This window comes from Procambarus clarkii, chromosome 2, assembly GCF_040958095.1.
Source record: "Procambarus clarkii isolate CNS0578487 chromosome 2, FALCON_Pclarkii_2.0, whole genome shotgun sequence".
In the NCBI taxonomy this organism is placed as follows: Eukaryota; Metazoa; Arthropoda; class Malacostraca; order Decapoda; family Cambaridae; genus Procambarus; species Procambarus clarkii.
This window is the reverse complement of record NC_091151.1, coordinates 19,052,906-19,066,052: the sequence shown is the minus strand read 5'-3', so window position 1 is coordinate 19,066,052 and position 13,147 is coordinate 19,052,906. Positions and strand designations below refer to the sequence as shown.

General features: G+C 42.4%; 2 protein-coding genes across 2 annotated transcripts; both read left to right on the top strand.

Annotated features, from left to right (window-relative positions):
- The first annotated feature begins 280 nt into the window (after positions 1-280).
- LOC138365842 (uncharacterized) lies at positions 281-715 on the top strand. The gene has a single exon (XM_069326420.1). It carries the CDS (start codon positions 281-283, stop codon positions 713-715), a length of 435 nt encoding a protein of 144 aa, XP_069182521.1.
- A 372-nt stretch (positions 716-1,087) lies between these two features.
- Positions 1,088-12,561, top strand: LOC138365840 (microtubule-actin cross-linking factor 1, isoforms 6/7-like). Its single transcript, XM_069326416.1, has 3 exons — positions 1,088-2,252; positions 3,742-3,808; positions 12,369-12,561. Exons 1-3 carry the CDS (start codon positions 1,088-1,090, stop codon positions 12,559-12,561), a joined length of 1,425 nt encoding a protein of 474 aa, XP_069182517.1.
- Positions 12,562-13,147: the final 586 nt, after the last annotated feature.

The window sequence follows — 13,147 nt, the reverse complement described above, 5'->3', positions numbered from 1 at the left end:
GAGAACACTGCATGAACATCAGAGGTCCGTGGTTGTTCAACGTCCTACCAGCGAGCAACAGAAATATTACAGGAACAACCGGGGACATCTTCAAGAGGAAACTAAATTGTTTTCTTCAAGGAGTGCCGGACCAACCGGGCTGTGGTGGGTATGTGGGCCTGCGGGCCGCTCCAAGCAACAGCCTGGTGGACGAAACCCTCACAAGTCAAGCCTGGCCTCGGGCCGGGTTTGGGGAGTAGGAGAACTCCCAGAACCCCATCAACCAGGTATTGAACCGAGTATGGAGGAGCAGAGTAGCACCGGTAAGGTGTCTGGTACTATAGAGGAGCAGAGTAGCACCGGTAAGGTGTCTGGTACTATAGAGGAGCAGAGTAGCACCGGTAAGGTGTCTGGTACTAAAGAGGAACAGAGTAGCACCGGTAAGGTGTCTGGTACTAAAGAGGAGCAGAGTAGCACCGGTAAGATGGCTGGTACTAAAGAGGAGCAGAGTAGCACTGGTAAGATGGCTGGTACTATAGAGGAGCAGAGTAGCACCGGTAAGATGGCTGGTACTATAGAGGAGCAGAGTAGCACCGGTAAGATGGCTGGTACTATAGAGGAGCAGAGTAGCACCGGTAAGATGGCTGGTGCTATAGAGGAGCAGAGTAGCACCGGTAAGGTGTCTGGTACTATAGAGGAGCAGAGTAGCACTGGTAAGGTGTCTGGTACTATATAGGAGCAGAGTAGCACCGGTAAGATGGCTGGTACTATAGAGGAGCAGAGTAGCACCGGTAAGATGGCTGGTACTATAGAGGAGCAGAGTAGCACCGGTAAGATGGCTGGTACTATACAGGAGCAGAGGAGCACCGGTAAGGTGTCTGGTACTATAGAGGAGCAGAGTAGCACCGGTAAGGTGTCTGGTACTATAGAGGAGCAGAGTAGCACCGGTAAGATGGCTGGTACTATAGAGGAGTAGAGTAGCGTCGGTAAGATGGCTGGTACTATAGAGGAGCAGAGTAGCACCGGTAAGATGGCTGGTACTATAGAGGAGCAGAGTAGCACCGGTAAGATGGCTGGTACTATAGAGGAGTAGAGTAGCACCGGTAAGATGGCTGGTACTATAGAGGAGCAGAGTAGCACCGGTAAGATGGCTGGTACTATAGAGGAGCAGAGTAGCACCGGTAAGATGGCTGGTACTATAGAGGAGCAGAGTAGCACCGGTAAGATGGCTGGTACTATAGAGGAGCAGAGTAGCGCCGGTAAGATGGCTGGTACTATAGAGGAGCAGAGTAGCTCCGGTAAGATGGCTGGTACTATAGAGGAGCAGAGTAGCGCCGGTAAGATGGCTGGTACTATAGAGGAGCAGAGTAGCTCCGGTAAGATGGCTGGTACTATAGAGGAGCAGAGTAGCACTGGTAAGATGGCTGGTACTATAGAGGAGCAGAGTAGCACTGGTAAGATGGCTGGTACTATAGAGGAGCAGAGTAGCACTGGTAAGATGGCTGGTACTATAGAGGAGCAGAGTAGCGTCGGTAAGATGGCTGGTACTATAGAGGAGCAGAGTAGCGTCGGTAAGATGGCTGGTACTATAGAGGAGCAGAGTAGCGTCGGTAAGATGGCTGGTACTATAGAGGAGCAGAGTAGTACCGGTAAGGTGTCTGGTACTATAGAGGAGCAGAGTAGCGTCGGTAAGATGGCTGGTACTATAGAGGAGCAGAGTAGCACCGGTAAGGTGTCTGGTACTATAGAGGAGCAGAGTAGCACTGGTAAGATGGCTGGTACTATAGAGGAGCAGAGTAGCACCGGTAAGATGGCTGGTACTATAGAGGAGCAGAGTAGCGTCGGTAAGATGGCTGGTACTATAGAGGAGCAGAGTAGCGTCGGTAAGGTGTCTGGTACTATAGAGGAGCAGAGTAGCACTGGTAAGATGGCTGGTACTATAGAGGAGCAGAGTAGCGTCGGTAAGATGGCTGGTACTATAGAGGAGCAGAGTAGCGTCGGTAAGATGGCTGGTACTATAGAGGAGCAGAGTAGCGTCGGTAAGATGGCTGGTACTATAGAGGAGCAGAGTAGTACCGGTAAGATGGCTGGTACTATAGAGGAGCAGAGTAGCACTGGTAAGATGGCTGGTACTATAGAGGAGCAGAGTAGCGTCGGTAAGATGGCTGGTACTATAGAGGAGCAGAGTAGTACCGGTAAGATGGCTGGTACTATAGAGGAGCAGAGTAGCACTGGTAAGATGGCTGGTACTATAGAGGAGCAGAGTAGCACTGGTAAGATGGCTGGGAAAGTCATTCACACGATTGTGAATAATTTGTGTTGAAAATCATTTGAACTGAACCGAATACAAAGAAGGAAGAAGACCTCGCGTCAATGCTAGAGGAACGTTGTGTTGTCTACAGTATTACTTGAGGTTTATACCTCCTCAACCTCACTACTAATACCTGGTGGCCACTCGCTCTTGGTGTGGGCCTTAACTTGCCTACTGGTGGTAATGAAGAAGTAATTACGTGAGGTACTTGTGAAGAATACGACAGTGTAAATTACGGTGTAGTGAGTTAAGAGTGGTAGATGGAATTTTTAAATTAATTTTCATAATAAAAGTAGCAAATGAACCGTTGGCATGGTGACGCGCTGGCCCCTGTGTGTGTGACGAGAGAATCCTAATAGTATTATATCTACCAATTACACGTGCCGACTCATACACCACCCTTCTATATTTCATATGCACATATGGCATGTGGCATTTATGTATCGTACATGTGTGTTATCTGTGTGGAAAGTATCTACAATTTTGTTACACACCTGTATGTAATGTGTTTTGTCTATACCACCTGTACAGGTGATCGCCTGCGGTCACAAGTGTGTGTAGTTGTGATGTTATCTTCTTCCTACTGTGCCTTGTTCAGGGAGGCTATCTATCGTCTACCTCTGTCTGTTGGGCATGAATATGAAACCACTGCACATGAGAAGTCCGGTAGTACAGTCAAGTTCGTTCTCGACTCACAATTGAAAATTACGGGTTCGAAACCCGGGCGGCAGAGAAATGGTAGGGCGCGTTTCCTGTCACCTGATGCACCTTTCCCCTCAGCAGTAAATATGTACCCAGGAGTTAGTCAGCTTATTATGGGGTTGCCTCCTGGGCGGGGTCAGTAATACGTCCCTGGGGAGTACCTTAGGTATAAGCCTAACACGCACTGAATATATAGCCTGGCTTCCTGTCCCACGGTACAATAAATTATTAATAACATGTCAGCTTTGTTGCACAAGATATTTACAATTATTATGTAAATATGTTTGCTTGATTATTTAATGAATTCCCTCCCATCTGATTAAAACTCTATTTGCTTAGCTCTATGTGCTCTATATTATTATGTGCTTAGTTCTCGTGCTCTATATTATTATGTGCTTAGCTCTATGTACACTATATTATGTGCTTAGCTCTATGTGCTCTATATTATTACAGAGCACATAGAGCTAAGCACATAGAGTTTTATGTGCATATAAGCATAACTTATTGTTTAACTCTATGGGCTCTATATTACTATGTACTTGGCTCTATGTGCTCTATATAATGTGCTTAGCTCTATATGCTCTATATTATGTGCTTAGCTCTATATTATGTACGTAGCTCTATGTGCTCTATATTATGTGCTTAGCCCTATATTATGTACGTAGATCTATGTGCTCTATATTATTATGAGCTTAGTTTTAAGTGATCTATGATACTATGTGCTTAGCTCTATGTGCTCTATATTACAGTTAACACAGTAATTAGTCAATACGATTATGAAAGTGAATTATCCAGTGTTAAAGGAGGACATTCTTTGTGAGAACAGTTATTATTCAGTTCAACTTTCACATGTTCGTCGGGTTGATTGTGATCTGCTCCACGTTATATAAGGTCAATTAAAGCCCTAACCGTGTATATTGCGATTTTTCTTATTAAATAAATTAATGTTAAACAAACACACGCATACTTCTGAGTCTTTCTCTCTACAAATAAATTATTCGGTTTAAATATCCTACACATGTATTATAATGAGCGTATATTTTATGTGAGAAATTTATAGGTATACAACCCTGTCCAACCAATTAGCCTGCACAGTATAACGACGGTCTCGCTTCCTGCAGGTCGGTGTTCAATCCCCGACCTTCCATGCGTGTGGGAAGCCACCATTCCTTTCTCTGTCCGATCCTAAATCTTTATCCTCATATCCATTCCAAGTCCTATATAGTCCTTAAGGGTTACCACTCTCTCCTGATAATTATCTTAACTTACCTATGGATACCTAATAAGAGGATAAGGTCCAATTATAATGGATCCTCTCACAGACTAGGCTGCAAGAACCTAATAAAGTTGATACTCTTTGTAAGCAATAAGTAAATAAAAACATGTTGGACGGAGGTTTGGGCTATCAGATAAGATTATAAAAATATAATTAAATGACAGTTGAAGACAACAGATGGGTGCAAACAGGAACAAGCAAATCTATTGTTTATTACTACAAAATGTTTGAAACAAATCACTTGTTGGGAGCAAGTAACAAAATCAGGATACTAAGAGAAGTTTCCACAGTTCATATATATAACTTGGTCTAAATATCTCTGGACGTTTATCATTGTATAGTGAGTAACGTGAAGGGACGCAAAATACATCAATAAATCATATATTATGCCAAAATTGTGCCATTTGTAGATAAATCTAAATTTATCTATAAATCTGAATTAATAAATAATGCTGCGAAGACTAAAATCATTAATATCAACTCTTCTATTATTCTGTAAAGGTCACACACTGAAAATAATTTTAAGTTAAGTATTACTAATTTAAGACTGAAAAACACTGAAAATAATTTATATATTACTAAACGAGTTACCTTCAGTGTAGTATAATTCATAGACTCGCAGTACAAGTGGTTTAATACTAGTTACAATTATCATTAATTATGAGGCGTGCACATAACTACTGAGACGTGCACATAACTATGAGGCGTGCACATAACTATGAGGCGTGCACATAACTATGAGGTGTGCACATAACTATGAGGCGTGCACATAACTATGAGGCGTGCACATAACTATGAGACGTGCACATAACTATGAGGCGTTGTTACGGCCCTACTGGGATGCAACCGGGTTCTTCTCTGATGGTAGTAGAGTTTGGGAATCCGGCCCCAAGTTAGTAGAGGCTTTCAAGGGGTGAGCCCTGTAACGCAAGTTAAAACAATAGGGGAGGTACACAAATACTCCAGTTTTCTGATATATGTATATTCTCTGATATATATTCCTTTATACCCTTTATATATATATATATATATATATATATATATATATATATATATATATATATATATATATATATATATATATATATATATATTAGTATATTTTGGTAGCAGTCTTTCCTGTAGACATATATTATTAAATATGACCGAAAAAGTAAGATTAATAATTCTAACACGAATTTTCTCAATCTTTCGTATATTTCGCTTCACTGTTGGAGGTAAATCAAAAATAAATTCTCCAAAATTAATTTATATATCTAGTCTGACGCGACACGAGCGCGTTTCGTAAAACTTATTACATTTTCAAAGACTTTAGTTCACAAATACACAACTGAATAGAACTTACGCATCTCCGATTTTATAACTACATTTGACTGAGGTGGAAGGGGTGATGTGGCATTAACACAAGACAGAACAAGATGTGGTATTAATAGGGTATTAATTTCATCAACACAAGACAGAACAAGAGTATTAATAGGGTATTAATTTCATCAACACAAGACAGAACACGAAACAATGGATATTGAATAGAAGTGTTTGTAGAAAGCCTATTGGTCCATATTTCTTGATGCTTCTATATTGGAGCGGAGTCTTGAGGTGGGTAGAATATAGTTGTGCAATAATTGGCTGTTGATTGCTGGTGTTGACTTCTTGATGTGTAGTGCCTCGCAAACGTCAAGCCGCCTGCTGTCGCTGTATCTATCGATGATTTCTGTGTTGTTTACTAGGATTTCTCTGGCGATGGTTTGGTTGTGGGAAGAGATTATATGTTCCTTAATGGAGCCCTGTTGCTTATGCATCGTTAAACGCCTAGAAAGAGATGTTGTTGTCTTGCCTATATACTGGGTTTTTTGGAGCTTACAGTCCCCAAGAGGGCATTTGAAGGCATAGACGACGTTAGTCTCTTTTAAAGCGTTCTGTTTTGTGTCTGGAGAGTTTCTCATGAGTAGGCTGGCCGTTTTTCTGGTTTTATAGTAAATCGTCAGTTGTATCCTCTGATTTTTGTCTGTAGGGATAACGTTTCTATTAACAATATCTTTCAGGACCCTTTCCTCCGTTTTATGAGATGTGGAAAAGAAGTTCCTGTAAAATAGTCTAATAGGGGGTATAGGTGTTGTGTTAGTTGTCTCTTCAGAGGTTGCATGGCTTTTCACTTTCCTTCTTATGATGTCTTCGACAAAACCATTGGAGAAGCCGTTATTGACTAGGACCTGCCTTACCCTACAGAGTTCTTCATCGACTTGCTTCCATTCTGAGCTGTGGCTGAGAGCACGGTCGACATATGCGTTAACAACACTCCTCTTGTACCTGTCAGGGCAGTCGCTGTTGGCATTTAGGCACATTCCTATGTTTGTTTCCTTAGTGTAGACTGCAGTGTGGAAACCTCCGCCCTTTTCCATGACTGTTACATCTAGAAAGGGCAGCTTCCCATCCTTTTCCATCTCGTAAGTGAAACGCAACACGGAACTCTGCTCAAATGCCTCCATCAGCTCCTGCAGATGTCTGACATCAGGTACCTGTGTAAAAATGTCGTCAACATACCTGCAGTATATGGCCGGTTTCAAGTTCATGTCGACTAAGACTTTTTGCTCGATGGTACCCATGTAGAAGTTTGCAAACAGGACACCTAGGGGAGAACCCATGGCGACCCCATCTACTTGCTTATACATGTGCCCATCCGGGCTCAAGAAGGGTGCCTCTTTAGTACAAGCTTGGAGTAGTTTCCTCAGAATATTTTCTGGTATGTCAAGAGGAGTACAGGCTGGATCACGATACACTCTGTCGGCTATCATTCCGATTGTCTCGTCCACAGGTACGTTGGTAAACAGCGATTCTACGTCCAACGAGGCTCTTATCCCTGTGGCCCGTGTGCCCCGCAGTAAGTCAACAAATTCCTTTGGAGACTTCAGGCTGAAGGCGCAAGGAACATAAGGAGTCAGCAGGCCGTTGAGTCGCTTCGCCAGTCTGTACGTGGGTGTGGGTATCTGGCTAATGATTGGCCGAAGTGGGTTTCCAGGCTTGTGCGTCTTGACATTTCCATACGCATATCCAGGTTTATATTCCCCAATGATCTTTGGCAGGTGGAGTCCGGATTTCTTGGCGTTCACAGTTTCAATCAGTTTGTTGACCTTTGCTTTTAATTCGGCTGTAGTGTCCTTCGTTACCCTTTGGAACTTAGTTTGGTCAGATAGTATGATGTTCATTTTCGCCAGATATTCGTCTTTTTTAAGAATGACATATATTGGCGACTTGTCACCTCTCCTGACAACTATCTCCTTGTTCTCACGAAGGCTTTTAGCTGCCGCTTTAAGCTCGGGGGACAATATGGTGCTTCTGTAGTTGCCTCGATTCTTTCCTCCTTCTGCAATAAGTCCTGCTTGTTAGGTATCTTTGGTAGTAACCTTCTTTTGTGTCTCGAGGTCGAATATGTCGTCCAACAGAATTTCCAACTCTACTTTCCGGGCCATCTCACTCGGTCTGGACATAACATGACAGTTTATGCCCAGATTTAGGAGAGTGACTTGGTCCTCAGTGAGGTTAATTCCTGCAAGGTTCAGGAAGCCATCTCTTGGTCGTGGAATTGCCATAGGTCCTCCATATAATGTTGTTAGTTTCTTGATAATCCTTGTTTCAGTGCTGAGGTGATGTTGGTCTGTGAGGATGTCGAGGTGTTGTTCAATGCGGGTACGGATACTATCGTCGATGTTGCTATTTCTCCACTCATCAAGAAACTAACAACATTATATGTAGTGCCCTCATGGCTCTCGGGTCCTTTAATCTGGTTCATCCAGTAGTTGTCGAGATCCAACATTGGCTGTTTCTTGTTCACAGTAAATTTTAGTTGGTGGAGTTTTGTTGGGTTCCCAGCCATATTGGTGTGTCTTTAAATGAGTGTGCAGATGCTGCCGCCAAGAAAGCTGTCCGCTCTTGTCCCATCTCTCGTAAAGGTATTCCAAATTCTGACTTTTACCCGGTTATCCATTCCTCCATCCTTACCCATTGGCAGGCTTCTTGGTTGTCTGTTACTAGTAACAAACTACGTACTCTTAAATGTTGTGTTTCCTCGTGGCCGTCCTCCTACCACCGTAACCGGCGATGGGAAACACCTCTGGCGAGGATGCGTATTGGCCATACTCACTTAATCCACGGTCACTTGATGGAGCGGCGCCCTGCTCCTTATTGTTCAAATTGCATTGTCCCTCTTGCGGTCGTGCATGTCCTTCTTGAATGTCCTGACTTCCAGGACGAGCGTGTCTTGCTTTCCGACCGCCCCTCACGGTCACCTGTCCCTCAATAGAATTCTTGGTGACTCGGATACTTTTGATATCGTTCGCCTTATGCGTTTTTGTTCTCGTATTGGCATCCCTGGTGATATTTAGCGCCCTCTAATTATTCCGCACATTTGATGGTGCTACATAGCCTTCCCGGTTTGGTGCCTTCTTTTGATAATTACTTACTTATTTTCTTGATGTGAGGTGGTTGTTCTGTTGTGTTTTTGTCTTCTTAATGGGGGTTCGCGGATTGGAATTGTCTTGTCTTCTTAGTGAGAGGTGGTAGTTTGAAACTGGTTATGTGTTGTTAGTGAGAGGTCATAGTTGGATGATGTTTTGTCATGTTAGTGAATTGCAGAGGTTTTGGTGAACGTTTCACTTTATAGTGCATAAGGGTGGTTTAATTAAATTTTTGTCATTTTAGTGAGTGGTGAGACTTTAGTGGGTTTTATTTTGATAGCAAGGGACTCTTTTTTTATTACAAGTGATGAGTGATAGTTTGTGTTTGGTTTTGCCTTATTCGTAACTAGCTGTACCCGACCACGTGTTGCTGTGGCTCAGCAGCACATGTGTATTGCTGAGCCACAGCCCTCCCCTTCTCCTCCTGTCCTCCCAACATTCTCCCCCTCCCTCTCATCCTCCCAACTATTCCCCACTCTACTGCCTCTTATCCTCCCTACCATTTCCCACTCTCCCTCCCCTGTACCTTCGTCCTCCCAACAGCTTCATTCCCTCGTCCTCCCCAGAATTCCCCCTCCCCCGTCCCCTAGTCCTCTCCATCATTCCCCACTCCCCCATCCCCTTGTCCTCCCAACCATTCTTCATCCCCTCGTCCTTCCCACCATCCCCGATCCCCTCTTCCTCCCCAGTCCCTCGTCCTCCCCACCATTTCCCCCTACCCCATCATCTCATCCTCACAACCATCCCTTCATCCTCACAACCATCCCCCACTCCCGTCCCCTTGTCCTCTCCACCCCATACCCTCGTCCCCACCATCCCCCACTCCCTCGTCCGCCTCACCATTACCCCCTCTCCCGTCCCATCATCCTCCCAACCATCTCCCACTCCTCTCCCCTCGCCCTCCCTATCATTCCCCACTCCCTCGTTCTATGCATTCTCAAATAATCTGATGTCCCCATCAGAAAAATGAGAACATCAAATGATCTGATGTTCCCTTTACTTCAAAATAAGAAGAACAGTTAAACAAATTATGTGAAAAAATGAAAAAATACAAAATTAAACTATAATCATGAAATGAATAGTATGGTAAACAACACAGCTCAATTGCAAGTCTAAGTCTGTCAAAGTCACACAAAATAATTAAACCAAATGAAAATAAATCGAAATCTATGAAAATTATATTTATCAATGCAATTGGAAACATTGAATTGGAATCGTAACATATTTAGTATAGAGTATATTGCTTTTACATCCAATAGATGGCGCTGTTTTTTAAGCACGTTTTTACCTGTCACAGGTATGGCATCCATATAGTAGGTATATAAAAACACAGGCATATTCGAATGGAACACTGTGTCAAAATTTCAAAGCAATCGGTGAAGAACTTTCAGAGATAACGATTTTGAACAAATGAACATTTACATTTTTATTTATATAGAATGGTGGTGTTTGGATGGGATCATGTCTTGTTAATAAGTAATGGATTTATTGTATTCTTGTTAGTAAAAGATGGTGGTTGTGTAAGGTTTTGTCAATGAGGTTTTGTGATATTAGAATGTACCTTTGTTTATTGTGAGGCTTGGAGGCTTCGGTATGCTTTTGATTTGTTAATGTATTGTTTGTGATTACATATGATGCTGTTAAAAATGTTGTTTGTTTCATTTTAGGAATGGATAATCTGTGGTCAAATATTAGGCATTGTGCATTTGATCTATCTTAAATACAACTTCAATTTTAAATAATCAAAACAACGATAATTGGGAATCCTGACATGATTCTTTCATGCATGATGTGTCTGAACAAGTAAATCTAATTTGATAATGATCACATTCTTCCAAGGTGTACTTCACTTAAATATTTTAAATCAGTTATTCACAGTTTGCTAACACTAAATAAAAAATACTGTTCTGCTAAGATATATCATTATTAAACATTGTCAAAAAACAATCACTGACAAACCTCTCCCCAAAAGACCTCCGCCTCAGCATCACCTTGCATTTCTGATTAGTGTATTTTATCAAAATAGAAATCTTCCACTATATTGCTACTTCTATTCCTTGATGCTTTTTTAATTCCAAACTAAATACATTTTTCTTGTTTTGTTACGATTACGTTTCTTAACATTATTGTATTAATTTTAAAACTATTGTGTAATGCACAATTTTGTTTTTGTGAGGGGAAAACATGTTTGTTTGAAAAACTGTGTTTTTCATGTGAGGGAAATCTTTAAAACCTCTTTACCGATTGCTTTGACATTTTGACACAACGTTGCATTGGAAAAGGCGCGTGTTTTTATATATCTACTATATACAGGCCTCACCTGTGACAAGAAAAACCATTTTTTTTAAACAACACCATCTGTTGGACATAAGAGCAACACATGGTATAATCTCTGAAAGTTCTTCACCGATTGCTTTGACATTTTGACACAACGTTCCATTCGAATATGCCTGTGTTTTTATATGCCTACTATATAGATGCCACACCTGTAACAGGTAAAAAGATGTTTTCTTTTTTAAAACAGCGCCATCTGTTGCACGTCAGAGCAACACACACTAAATACATTATGATTCCATTTCAATGTTTCCAATTTCATTGATTAAATGAATTTTCATAAATTTCGATTTATTTTCATTTTAATTTAATTATTTTGTGTGACATTGCATTGGAATTGAGCTGTGTTGTTTACTGTTCTGTTCATTTCGTGAGGATAGTTTTTTGTTTGTTTTTTCATTTGTTTTCATATCCTTTTTTAACTGTTCTTCTTATTCTGTAGTGATGGGAACATCAGATCATTTGATGTTCCCTTTTTTCTGATGGGAACATCAGATAATTTGGGAACGCATAGGACGAGGGAGTGGGGAATGGTGGGGAGGGAAAGGGGACAGGAGTGGGAGATGGTTGGAGGATGAGGGGAGGGGGTAATGGTGAGGAGGATGGGGGAGTGGGTGATTGTGGGGACGAGGCGACGGGGGAATGGAGAATGGTGGGGAGGACGATGGGACCGGGAAGTGGGAGATGGTGGGGAGGACGAGGGGATGGGTGAGTGGGGAATGGTGGGGTGGATGAAGGGATAGGTGAGTTGGGGATGGTGGGGAAGATGAGGGGACAGGGAAGGGGGGAATGGTTGAGGAAGAGGGGACAGGGGAATGTGGAATGGTTGGGAGGACAAGGGGACGGGGGAGGGAGGAATGATGGAGAGGATGAGGGGCTGGAGGAGTGAGGATGGTGGGGAGGACGAGGGGATGGGTGAGTGGGGAATGGTTGGGAGGACGAAGGGATGGGGGAGGGAGGAATGGTTGGGAGGAAGAGGGGATGAGGGAGTGGGGGATAGTGGGGTGGACGAGGGGATGGGAGAGGGGGGAATAATGGGGAGGACGAGGAGACGGAGGAGGATGGAATGGTGGGGACGACGAGGGGTCGGAGGAGTGGGGATGGTGGGGACGACGAGGGGTCGGAGGAGTGGGATGGTGTAACAAAACAGTTACAAAACGTTGTATCAAAATAGGTGGTTGGGTTGTATATTTCATTTCATGAAGATCGGCTACACCATAACTATATTTTATAGTTATGAAACTATTTCTGTGTCTCCCGTTAGTGGGCAGACAACCTTAGTCCTCAGATAAATGTTTATGTATATGTTCTACAGGCACAAGTTACTGGCACAGAGCGTCGAGAGGCTGCGCACCGACGGCCTTAACTCCCTCGTCTATTCCGTCATCACCACCACCCGCTACCCACTCTACACCAACATTTTAGCGCACATCAGCCCCAGCGCTCCTAATATCTTCACCACTGTCAAGTCCACCACTGTCAGCAACCCCCATCCCCACCCTACATAAGATTACAGTCATTAAAGAGAAGAACTTGATGAATAAAATAATAAGAAAAGGTCAAGGCAACAGAAATGTCCAATGTTGGAAAGACTGACCAACCATACCAAGTTCACTCCAATAATTACTTCCCGGTGGAAATATATAAGGTTTTCCGAGTTAGGGTTCAGGCTGAATAACAGTATTGTGACAGATAATATAAAATATTTGCTGAAAAAGAAATACAAATGTAATATTCATTGTTTTGTGAATGACATATAATCAATAAATGCAAATTGACAGTTGAACAATGTCACTCGTCATCTTCTATATCGTGATATTAACCATATGTTATATTTTACTTGTATAAATACAACAATTACACTTAAGCTTTCAATCAATTTGTTGTTTTCAAGATGCAGGTTTTTTCATCTTGCATCAGAGGTAATATGAATGTTGCACAGATATTGCAGACATAATACTTATTGCCACACTGACGAACGTTTCTTTAAATGTTTTCAAGCTAAAATTCATCATGTGTATTTTTTAGCGTGTTGTTGTGGGGTATATTGGTCCCTAATTTGGATTCTCACAAGCCTCTTGTTGAGGGATATAC

What these genes read in the sequence shown, in the direction of transcription:
- LOC138365842 (XM_069326420.1), top strand. Translation starts at nt 281, where the DNA reads ATGGAGGAGCAGAGTAGCACCGGTAAGGTGTCTGGTACTATAGAGGAG.
- LOC138365840 (XM_069326416.1), top strand. Translation starts at nt 1,088, where the DNA reads ATGGCTGGTACTATAGAGGAGCAGAGTAGCACCGGTAAGATGGCTGGT. An exon ending in AGAGGAGCAGAGTAGCACTG is followed by an intron (nt 2,253 to 3,741) that starts GTAAGATGGCTG and finishes TCTATATTACAG; the next exon opens with TTAACACAGTAATTAGTCAA. An exon ending in GTTAAAGGAGGACATTCTTT is followed by an intron (nt 3,809 to 12,368) that starts GTGAGAACAGTT and finishes TATGTTCTACAG; the next exon opens with GCACAAGTTACTGGCACAGA.